This window comes from Catharus ustulatus, chromosome 9 (genome assembly GCF_009819885.2).
Source record: "Catharus ustulatus isolate bCatUst1 chromosome 9, bCatUst1.pri.v2, whole genome shotgun sequence".
Taxonomy (NCBI): domain Eukaryota; kingdom Metazoa; phylum Chordata; class Aves; order Passeriformes; family Turdidae; genus Catharus; species Catharus ustulatus.
The window spans coordinates 23,738,574-23,750,376 of NC_046229.1; the positions used below are offsets into that span (position 1 = coordinate 23,738,574).

The following is an 11,803-nucleotide window of genomic DNA, read 5'->3' on the forward strand; positions in this document are numbered from 1 at the left end:
ACCAGTTCTTGGTGTTCAACCAAAATTAATTTTTGCTGAGCCTGATTCTTCACTTTGAGGGGAATTTTTATTAAAAGGAAATGCCAAGAAAATATTTTTTCTCTCAGTTCCTAGACAAGATTAACTGCATTCTGCTTCAGAAATAGGAGCCTAAAAGAGAAAAAAATTCCCCATTAAAATACAAGCTCTTTTTCCCCCAGTGTGTTACTCAGACACTTTAAGCTCTCTGTGACCCTGAGGAGAGGAGGACATTCCTTTCAGCCTCGCTGCTGTGTTTTCCTGACTGCACTCCCAGGCTTGTGCGCCCAGCAGCAATCCAGGCACAGCCGGCTGGGTTGGTACAATCTGGAAGCTTGTTGCAATAACACACAGAACAAAAAACACAAGGAAGCGCCTGGCAGCTGTATAAAACTCCCTCTGAGCTGCAGTCTCCACAGAAGTTTACCAGCTCCAGCAATCAGCATGACCAGCCAGTCTCAGGGAATCCAGCAGCTTTTGCAGGCAGAAAAACGTGCCAAGGACAAACTGGAGGAAGCCAAAAAAAGTAAGTAGTTGGCCTGGTTTTACTGTACTTCTCAAGTGCAGGCCCTTCAGAATTACAGTAGCTCACAGAAAAAGATTATTTCATCTGTATACACGCACTAGTGCTGTGCCTTGGCTGCAGCCAAGCATTTACTCAAACCTGCACATTCAGAGTTTGCTTAAAATCCTGTGTGCTTGTGTGTACGTGTACACGTGCCTTAATACATTTAAAAAGATTTTTTTTTGTTATATTCATCCTGTCAGCTGCATTTGTTCTTCCTTTATCTCAGTGTTGATAATATCATTACTGCCTTGCTATTGAAGTTAAAATCCTACATGCCTTTGCCTGCCAGCTCTGGAGGACCACATTCCAAACTTTTTATTTTTCTTTATAGGTCTTGCTAATTTTTTTCAGTATTCCTCTTTACTTGAAAAATCCAGTAACTTGTCTCCTAATTGAAGCTGGGCTTCAAAAAATTATACGAAAACTAAGGGGACACTTCACCCTGATAGTAATCAAAGTCACAGTAAAACCATGAGCACTCTCAGTACTGTAATAGATCATTCACAAACGTTTTACTACAGGGTACAAGTAATTATTCTCCTGAGTGCAGGTACAACCACATGAGTCATTGATTTGTACTAGCACTGGAACATTAATGCTGTCTTCTAGAGCGATCTTGCTTTAGAAACCAGCAGCAAAATGCAAAGAAAATGGATGACAATGATGTCATATGGAGCAAGAGCATGATTAAAGGAATATATTTTGTTTTCCAGGGAGGAATGGAAGCTAAACAGAATAATTTGTGTAGTTTCCATATCCCTTCAACACGTGAATTAACATTGCTGTGTGTTCATTAATTTTTAGTGTGATGTGTCAATTTATACAGCAGCACACAAGAATAAGTAGACAGGCAAGTCCCAAGTCCCCTCCCTAAGCACCCAGCCACTGCCTGTGCCTTGCAGACACAATAGAGATTAAAACAAATCCTCCTGTCTTCATAAAACAGAACTCTCTCAGGCAGAAACCTGAAAGCAAGGATAGTAAAGTAGTATTTTGACCTCTTATGCAGCCAAAGTAGGAGCTCTGGGAGGGATGTTTTTTTCCTTCTCATGTAGGGCAGGGGAAACATACTGCTCCCTCAGAGCAAGAGAGCACACTACCTGGAAAGGCACAGCCTCAGTGGAAGGAGAAGGAGTTTGGCCTGGACATAGACAGCAGAATCAGGCCTTTAACTATCATAGCTTGCAGTGGATTACCCTTTACTTTTAGGGGGGTTTTTTGGTGTTTTTGGTTGGTTGGTTGTTTATTTTTCTTTTTGTTGCTTTAATTTCATTTGTGTTTGTTTGTAAAACCAGATGAGTCACTTTAGCTTTTTCTATAACAGTCAGTTACAAAGGAAACTTCATAAATTAAGGAACTCCAAAAATGAAAAGAATCATTAAAATGTAAAAGCAATGACCAAAGATGAATGTCTTGCAGAATCCAGACACAGTTATGGATGCATTTACTCTACTCTGCAAAAGATACCCTCCCTTGTCATCACCTCAGCCTCACTTAGAGGGCTTGTGGTAAGAGCAGGATTTCTTACAGATAAAGTATCTTAAGACTCCTCTGAGTCAGAAACTTGAATTAAACCACTACCAGTGTTTACCTCAACACTGACACACTAGTTATTAACCAGCTACCGAAAAACAGCTATTAAGAATTTTGCTATCAGTAAAATTATTCAGAGTAAAAACATATCATCGCTATGTACTTCTTTTCCATTACTTCTAAGACCACAATTTCCTTGCATTTATAAAAAAATCAAGGAAAATTAAAATTTCAGTACAAATTTAAACGTAAGAAAAGAACCCAGTGCCTGTGAGGGAGGAACAGGTTGCCCAGAGGTTGGGAAATCTCCATTCTCAGAGACATTCAAAACTCACTGGATATGGTCCCAGTCAAGCTGCCCTTGCTTCCATCTGGGAGTGCACCCTATAGACTCCTTCCAGCCTCAGCAGTTCAGTGTGATTCCATGAAAAGCCTCAAGAATTTCCAAAATTAGCAGATCAAGGGCAAACAGTTTCAATAAACCCACCCTGGATTTTGTGCCAAGCCAAGCATTATAGGTAACCTACCAGCATAATTATACCTAGACAACCATTATATTCAACATTGCAAGAAGTTTGCAGTGAAGCTACAAAACAAAATTTAAAATTTCCATGTTGTCCCTAATTTAAGTATTTTTAATAGCACTGTCACTACATCACCTTAGATAACTATGCCAGCATAACTTAAATACTGTGGGACAAGGGCAAAAGGGATTCTTTTAGAGGCAAATCTGGCTATTCTAAATTGGGATTACCTCAGCAGTCTCTTCCCCACATTCATTCTGCAGTTAGATCAAAACAAAGGATTGCAGTTTGAGCATAAAAGCTAAGCTAAAAGGCAATCCATGAAATGCAGATCTGCGCAGTGCAGTTGGCTGACCTGTGCACACACAGTTGGGTGAAACAAGGAAGGAGGTGCTGCTTCACCCCAGAATGGCCAGCTCAGATCCACCCAGCACCAGCTGGGATCAGCAGCTGCTGCCCAGGCCCTGCACTCTGCAGGTCTGGGCTGCCAGGAAAGCACTGAGCCCTTCCAGCCCTGCCACGCCTGCCCCAGCCCTGTGACCTCTGCTGTCACCCAGGCATTGCACAGCACCAGTGCACCAAGGGGTCTGGCTGCTGTGCTGACACTGGGACATCAGCTGGCAGCTTGTTCATGGGACACACCAGGAAAAGGCATTTGCAAGGAAATGTGACTGCAAAACTGCCCTGATGCAAAGCCTTCAGTGTTTACAGTTGATACTCACATAACCAATCAAAATGTAGTGTGAACACACATAATGTTGTATATAAACAGTTAATGGGCCTCGGTTTTGCTGACATATGTGCAGTTGGTAATGCAAAAGCCTTGAAATAACTGAAAAAATTAGCATATAAAATTATATTGATTCACACAAAACAAAGCAAAAAATATAGTGCTAAAGCTCCTCTGTACATGTTTTTTCGTATTCCTTTCTCAATACCCTTTTTCCTGGCATGATATCATTACCTGGTATCATTTATATCTGAAAACTTATTAATATTTTAAATAATTGATTAAATGAACACATGCAAGGCTAAAATTATTAAACACAAACCAAACCAGTCTGCAATCCTTTGGCCATTTGAACATGGGGCTTCTTTATCTATCATTTTTACTTTAAGCACACTTTGGATCCCAGAAATAACTGAGCATTGTCAGTGCCAAGACACCAATTCCTGAAAATCCTTTTGGGTAAAACAAGGGAAACAAATGTGTCATGAACACTGAGCTTAGCAAAGCTTGTTCTCCTATAAATTTTTATATCTTCCCTTGAATTTCTCATGCCGAATAAAAAGAAAACTCAGATAAAAGATTATAGAAAATCAAATTAAAACCAAATGTTAATCAAAATCAGATACTGTAAACAGAATTTTATCCATGGTGCTCCCTTGGATAATAGCCAAGACATATTTTATCTACTGAGAAAACTATACAAAATGCTCAGCTGCTTGTATTTTATTAAAAGTACAAAATAGTTTTCTCAGAATGCACATCCCCAAAATCCCATTTTTCAAACAATTTAGCAAAGACAACTGAAGTGATTCTATTTTAAGAAAATATGATTAATTTTTGGCAGCTTCTTCAAATGACTTGATTTCTATGCAGAAATTCAGCTAGGAGCCTAGATGATATGTTTGAAAACAAAACTCCAATTTTAGCATTGCAGTTTTTGGAAAGTAAGATGACTTAGTGTTTGAACAAATCAGAATGCAACATTCTTGCAAGAATGTCTTACTGTCTTTCTTGCAAGATCTAAAAAAACCCCAACAACCTAAAAGACACCAGTTCCTGTGGATCTAACCAGAGCAAGGTGTTTCATTAACATCACAGAAATACCTAGAAAGAAGAATACAGCCTTTATCCACACTAATAACACCTCCCCATGTTAGGCAAGAAAATCCTATACAGTGCTGACTGGTTACAGGGAGTTTTTAAAACTTGGCCAATTTAACACAATGCTTAAAAATGTATAGGCTGTGGGCAAGGAAAGCAGGCATAGCACAGCTGCTTTGCTGCTCCCCATCTTCAAGGGGGGACAGAGGGCCGGCAGCAATCCTGGCCCCCACAGCATGACCTTCCTGGCAAAAAATCTCTTCAAACCTGGGGCTTTCTGTACCTCACCTCTGTGATCCTGAGGAAATATCATAGGGCCAGGCTGGCTTGCCCATCCTCCTGCATTTCTTGCCCTCTTTTTGCATGATTTTGGCTGAATTTCAGTGCTCCACCATCCTTCAGTGTGTTAGAGTTGATTTCAGCTTGGCTGTGCTCTGCAGAGAACCCAGCCCAGCAGATCAGTAAGGCTTTGAAAAGGCAGTCCTGTATTGCACAACTACGGTAGCAGACAAGTGGTTAACAACAGACTGATTAATTAATTTTGGTTTGTCTCTAGTGGAACAGCAGGTTAAGCTCTAGTTTCTGCTTAACTTAATCAGGTGCAGCATATGCACCATCGCATATGTTGGCAGTTGCCGATTCTGTCCACAACGTTGTTGAACTAGCAGCAATTTACTCACAGCTTTTCCACTTAATTAAATAGGAAGCAGCAGGTTCCTGCTGTGCCAATCCTAAAGGCATCATGGCAAAATGAGATGGCTGCCACCCTACAGTTACACCCTATGTATTGTGCTTACTCCAGAGCACTGGCAAGAGCTGACATGTATGTGTATATATACTCTCTGGTTCACTGTCTACATTGTCAGAGGCAACTGAACTGTTGTTTTATAGTTAATCTCTTTCCATTTTGTGCATTTTAAATGGATATATTTATCTATCTGGTGGCCAAATACGCAACATATTTACTACAGATGGCCCCCCAGATGGAATTTGAAATTAAAATCCCACTGATTTTGAAATAATTTAATTTGCTGTAGAGATCCAGTTCCTCAGCTGGTGAAATTGGCAAAGCTTCATCATAGTCACTCCCCTGACTGCCAGCTCCAGAAAATCACCCCCAGCCCCACTCCTACAGAGTGGAAATCTACAAAAGGCTGATCAGCTCCAAATTTGGAGGGGAGAATAAGGGAAATTTCAAAATACAGACCTAAACCTGGTCCCAAATTTTGTTGTCCAGACTTATGTCAGACTCTTACACAGATCTGTCAGTTCTCTCATCCTGGTCCCAACACTTCATACAGTGAGTGGCAGAAGCTGGGGGATATCAGCCTTTTTCAAACAAATACAAACGCTGGAAAAGTACCCACTAGGTTTTAAACAGCCTCTCTCCTCTTTATACATAAGCACAGGGGGAGAAAGACTGAGAAATATAATTTCCCACACAAGAGAGCCCTGCACTGATAGACTGGGAGTCAGTAAAGCTATCTAGCTCCTAGCAGGCTGCTCCTTCCTGTAAAAAGCCTGTACACATGCCACCCCCAAGGTTCTACAATAAGCACCCACAAAAACCAACAGTCCAGGAATCAAGACTTAAAAGGTAATTCCCATTTTGTGCATCTCTCTGCTTCTACTCACCCATCTGAAAATAATTATTTTGGAAGGAGCAATCAGCTGGAGAAGTAGTTTCCTGCTGAATCAGGTATTTTACCCATGTGCTTTCGCTGGATCTCAGATGTATTAAAACAAACAATCTTCCTCCCAAGCTTCAGCTTCCTCATTATGCCATGCTCAGTGGGAGCGTGTTGCTATATGAAACACCTGATAAGTCTTGAGAAGCCCAGCTCAGGTGTAACCAAACCAGTGTAACAGCTTGGAGAAAGAAAATGAGAAATATTTATGCTCATCTTCCTAGTCTGGGCAGAGAATGTTTCCTAGGATTTCAGGAAAGGAGAAAAGGTACATTTTGTCTTCTGTGCTTGAATTAAGAGCCAAAAAAAAAAAAAAAAAAAAAAAAAAAGGATTCTTATTGCTCAGTCTCAGTGGTGTTAAATAGGTTGTTACCGTAAGTAAATAAATCAATGTGCCACAGGAGATCAAGATGGCTCTTTCAGCTGCCTAGGCCTCCACTCTCACATTCTTGTGATATCCTAATTTAAGCAATTAAGCATTTTTTTCCAGCCACTGACGATATTTCTCCTGTTAAGGAAAGGGAGCAACCTTATTCCCCCTGCTCCTAAAATTCTGGCTGTACAGTAGCAGGCGACCCCAAAAATCAGCATTAGCCCAGGTGTCTCAAGTATAACATACCAACATTCCTTAGAAAATTACTGTTTCCTCAAAAGGTACCGTAGCAGAACCCTGAGCAGTCCATGCAACTTTACTGACTTTATAAATGACAAAGCCCAAAGCCAGCTCCTTCATATACAACCTTAAACATCACAGTTCCATCAAACCATTTACTTTATTCTTTACATGACAACCCTACTAGATCCAGGAAGATCCTTATGTCCAGTCCTGCAGTGACTTACATGCTCTTAATTTGATAAGCCTGTTTTTAGCGTTTTACCTAAAACAAACTATTCACAGCAAACAAAATTAGGTATGTAAGCAAGCCTGGTGAGGAGGAAGGCTCTAGTTTCTACTACACCCTAAAATGTCGTCTTATAGATCACCTTGTTCAAAAGGAAAAGCAAAAAAAACAAAATTAAATGCCTTTCATGGTTTCTGTGCACTGGCAAAGAATACCATTGACCTTCTCTTATCACTCACCTCTGCATTTACAAAGGTTAGTAGAAAAGGGTGGGGGAGAAAAGGACAAAGCCTGAAAGTTGCAACTCAGTTTGGTAGTGGTTAAGACATCTTGCATTGTTTTGGATATCTGCCAGCTCTGAGCAGAATCCAGTTGGTGTGAGATGAAGGGATTCTGGCAACCAATCAATACAGGAAATCTTACAGAATAATGTCTTTTCCCATCCGTGACAACTAAAATCTGTTATCTGGCTGCTACTATTGCTGATGAAGAAAAGATAGATATTTATTTAAACACCAAGCTGTGATTAGAAAAAAATGCATTTGTGTCACGGGAAGATGTCTACTTGCAAAAAGACTTCTGTTGTCAGCAAACCAAGAAGCTCTTCACTTGATGTGTGCTTCTGCACAGGAAGTTGTCTCAGAAGAGGGCTACTTGCATGACTGGCTAGTAGTCAAAAAGTATTCTAAGTGAATCCCTTTGTCTCTTCTCACCATTGTTGTGCAAATAGATCTGATGGACAAGACTTTCAGCACAGTCAGTGTTCTACTATGCCAGCTAAAATGTCTCTAATTTGGAGAGATTCATCTTTGGGGATACAGGGATGTTATGAAATAAATGCCTCTTTCTTCCCCCTCTAGGAAAGGGTAAAAGGCTGAGGCAAGCCAAGGAAGAAGCCACAGCTGAGATAGACCACTACAGACTGCAGAGGGAGAAGGAATTTAGAAACAAGGAAACAAATGTAAGAAAGCTGTGTATGTTCTTTTGTCATGCCAATCTGCTCAGTAGTAAGCCAGATTGCTTCCAAGAGTATTACATGGAGACTCCTGCAAACCAGCATGCTCATACTGATTAAACACTGGGGTGTCATCTACAGTGTCTATATGCTTCATTTGGGCTTTTTCACAGGCTTTGAATGCATTTATAGGAGACATTGTGGATATTAATCACTAAAATAGTCCAGATTCCATATTTGGTTCATGCTTATGCTTTGAGGGTATATGTCCCTTGAGGAAAATACTTTTGGGTCCTTTTTCTATAACCACAGACAGACCTAGTTCCTGTCCTGAGACTAGGGGATTCAGTAAGGTGTATGCATCAGTAAAAGCAAAAGTTTGAAATGTTTCTTTCCATTCCTGTTCCACTTCAGCTGTCTCTTTTCATTACATATAAGACTGCCTCCTTTATCAAACTGAAATCACCAAAACTTTGGAATTTTTCACTGTTTCTATAGTCAAAGTGGTCTGACTCAATATTTTAACATCTGAAGAAAGCCATTTCATACATTTATGGCATCTTGCATTTTTCTCTAGTATTTCATGCAATTCACAAACCGTTCTCTTTTTACCAGGTGATCTTCCTCCTCCAGTTTTGGTCTTGTTTTTTCCCTCAGTTTGTATTGTGTAAAGACAAGGAAAGACAAAAATGGACACAAAAATAAAATAACCAAAGAGGTCAAACAAAATCTGTTTTACAAACCTGTCATTTCAGTCACAGTTCATATAAAATGTTTTCCATCAGGGATCACAAAGCCTTAGGAACATCTGTACACACAAAGTCCCTATCATACCCTGCCAACCCCCAGACACACTGTCACACAGGCAGGCCAGTGTCTCAAATGCACAATTTCAGTTGTTTACTGACACCAAAATAAAGTAAAAACACCTCTACAATTTGTTCACCTTTTCAGTCAAGCCAGACTTCCTGTTCTAGGTCTTGACAGCAGGAGAGTAAAGATGTTGGTTTTTTGTGAACTCATTTTTTCCATCACAACCAAATGAAAGCTGCAGGGAAAGGCCACTATTTGTCGACTGGAGGTTTCACAGGAGCAGGACAGAGCACATATTGCTCCTCAAATGACAGCATGTTGTACAAGATCACTGCAGTGCTCCTCCATGTTCCCTGACCCCATTATGTCGAACGTTCATCTGCCCAGACAAATGCCATCATTATTAACCTGTGTCTGGGAGGCAGTCAGGAGCTCCTGCAAAGCCAGTTCAGTTTCCTTTCTCGGGGATTTGGGCACAAGTATTTTTAATTCTCCTTTTAAGTCTCCATTAATGCCATTCTTCCTCTTACTTTGTGTCACTTGAATCTAAACAGAAGGAAATTTTCTCATACTATGAGATGCTTCATATCCATCCAGAATTAACAACAGCAATGGGAAAATAATGCTTGAGGTTAGAATGACAATATGCAAAATCTTTTTTCAAAACATGCAAAATTGTTTGCTGGATCTCAAACCAATTTTGCTAGAGTTCAGAGGGTTTTCACTCAGTATCTGAGGTCCCCTAAATCTGGAGATGTGCAGCCTAGTTCTGAATTTTGTGGCTTCTGAGCCAATATAATATTTTAGCAGCTTTGAAATAACACTAGCATAAAAGTAGGGGAAAAATAAGGGACAAACCTTCAAGGTCAGCAGAAGTCATAAACTAAGGAGAGCATTGCTTGCATTCTGCAAGAAAAAGATCCTCAAATTCAGAAGCAGAGAAAGAGAAGGAAAAAAACGTAAAAGAGTAAGAATTTACTATCTCAAATTACAATATTAGCATGAGCTGAGAAAGCAGGTCTGCAGAGGCTCTTCTTAAAATTATAATACTTTTCTTGAGGCTTTTCAAAAGTACTACAAAAGCTGGATAACATGCAACCATCTGGGATCTCTAGAAAGTTACTTTCCTCAGTGGAAAAATCCAGTGCCATAAATCTGGTCTAAGCTGTACAACCTTTCCCACATGCAACCCTTGCAACTTGCCTAAAAGTTAAAATAAAATGTCAGCTAAAAATAGTTATTATAGAAAACTATAATCTTTTCCCAATACTTAATACTATGTCTACCACCTACATTTCTTTCAAATTGAAAAATGGTTTACACGTGGATTATGGACAAATGTCTTACTACGTTGCCAGGTACTGATAAATGGAACAGGGAAGATGGCTTATGCAAAAGATGCTTTTCCTTCTTTTAAGGACTAAGTTGGGCTGCAACCACATGGAAAATAGAGTTAATGACTCCTCCTTTGTTTCTGGTCATGCTCTAGGAACCCCACTAATACACCCCAGGTTAGCTCTACCTGTTAGTCCACCCCAGAGAACTGTGGCAGGAATAAGAACAGTATGTTACTTATTCCTTTCTTATTCTGCCAGCATGCAGAAATGTCTTCTTCTCTCCACATGGAATTCTTTAGCTGGAAACCAATTTCTCTGGTATCTGAAGGACTTTTCCATAAGGGAAGAATTCAAGGGATGTTGGGGCAGTGGGGGAGGAGGGAGCAAAGTCACAGATTTGGAACGTGTGCATCTGTTTATAACATAACCTTGCTAAAATGTTCAGTGAGTCTAGAGTCAATTAAATCCTAAGCGAATGTCCTGATATTAACTGTGCCAGAAACTGTCTGGTATTTCGCCAGATAAGAAAATGTAACATTAAAAGACCTTGTCTGAGGCCTGTTGAGGGTTATACATCACTAACTGCTGAAGACATTTCAAGTACTCTGAAACTGTAATTATGCATTTTCAGGAAGGCTTTTCCATGTTTGGTCCTTAGCTGCACTCACAGGCATTCTCAGTGAGGCCAAACGAAGGCACACAGTGATAGAACTTAGCTGACTAGTCATTAAAATAGAAAACAAATTAAAATGAGCCATATAAAAGACAAAACATACACAATGTTTTTCTCATAGAGAGCTGGGAAACTTGCATTACATAGGGAGATTCCCATTGCTAATGAGCATATGAGAGTTGCCTTTAATCCTGATTTTATGCATTCAGTTCAACCCAGATCAAACCCTCAGTGTTTGGAAGCACCATGGTGTGTTTGTGTTATGCTTGTACTACATGATGAAGAAAAGTACAATAAACAGGATTATATATAACCTCACATTTTGGTCAGAGATCTTCTGCTTTTCAGGTAATGGGCTCCCAAGGTAACTTCTCTGCCAAAATAGAAGAGCAAACAACAGAAGCCATCCGAAACCTCACGAGCAGCTACCACAAGAACATGGAGAGCATGATGAAAAAGCTCTTGAGCACAATATGTGACATCAGCCCCGAAATTCACCCAAACTTCAGACCTGCAGTTTAAAATTAATTGAGGTGCTGCTTGTAAAAAGTAGCCTTCTTTCTTGATAAGCATAAATACTTCCTCATGTATTGTTTCTGTATGTGTGAGAAAAAAAGAGCGCTGAAGCCAAAAGCACACAATTCCACACAGGCTTTTGATGTGACAGGAATTATACAGGGTTTCACAAGAATTTGTTGGAATATTGTTTCCTGTAGCTAAGCCTCTGTCATTTAGACAGGGGCAAGTCAACAACAGCAGAATAAATGATTTTTTGACACCAGCAGGTTTTCAGTGGGAGTCTTTGTTCCTTTTGTCTTATAAAATGTTCTGTACTTGGATGTTATGTTGCATAAGGTCTGTTTATCCCAATCTTTACTATACTTCCAGTCACATGGAATAGAATATCACAAAAAACTAAAATGGAACATTTCTGTTTTGTTTGTGACACACAGAGTGGTCAGGTTATGGACCATACAGGAACATCTGATTTTGGTCAAAAAGAATAGCTCAAAGCGTTTTC

General features: G+C 39.9%; 1 protein-coding gene across 1 annotated transcript; it reads left to right on the top strand.

The window, feature by feature from the left end:
* Positions 1-270: 270 nt before the first annotated feature.
* On the top strand, positions 271-11,563 carry ATP6V1G3 (ATPase H+ transporting V1 subunit G3). The gene is made up of 3 exons (XM_033068147.2): positions 271-544; positions 7,865-7,965; positions 11,131-11,563. The coding sequence occupies exons 1-3, from the start codon at positions 463-465 to the stop codon at positions 11,302-11,304; spliced, it is 357 nt and encodes a 118-aa protein (XP_032924038.1). The 5' UTR covers positions 271-462; the 3' UTR covers positions 11,305-11,563.
* The last annotated feature ends 240 nt before the right edge of the window (positions 11,564-11,803 follow it).

Excerpts from the sequence above, each read along its gene's own strand:
- ATP6V1G3 (XM_033068147.2), top strand. The coding sequence starts at position 463 with ATGACCAGCCAGTCTCAGGGAATCCAGCAGCTTTTGCAGGCAGAAAAA. Across the intron at positions 545-7,864 it reads ACTGGAGGAAGCCAAAAAAA|GAAAGGGTAAAAGGCTGAGG; the intron begins GTAAGTAGTTGG and ends TTCCCCCTCTAG. Across the intron at positions 7,966-11,130 it reads TTAGAAACAAGGAAACAAAT|GTAATGGGCTCCCAAGGTAA; the intron begins GTAAGAAAGCTG and ends TCTGCTTTTCAG.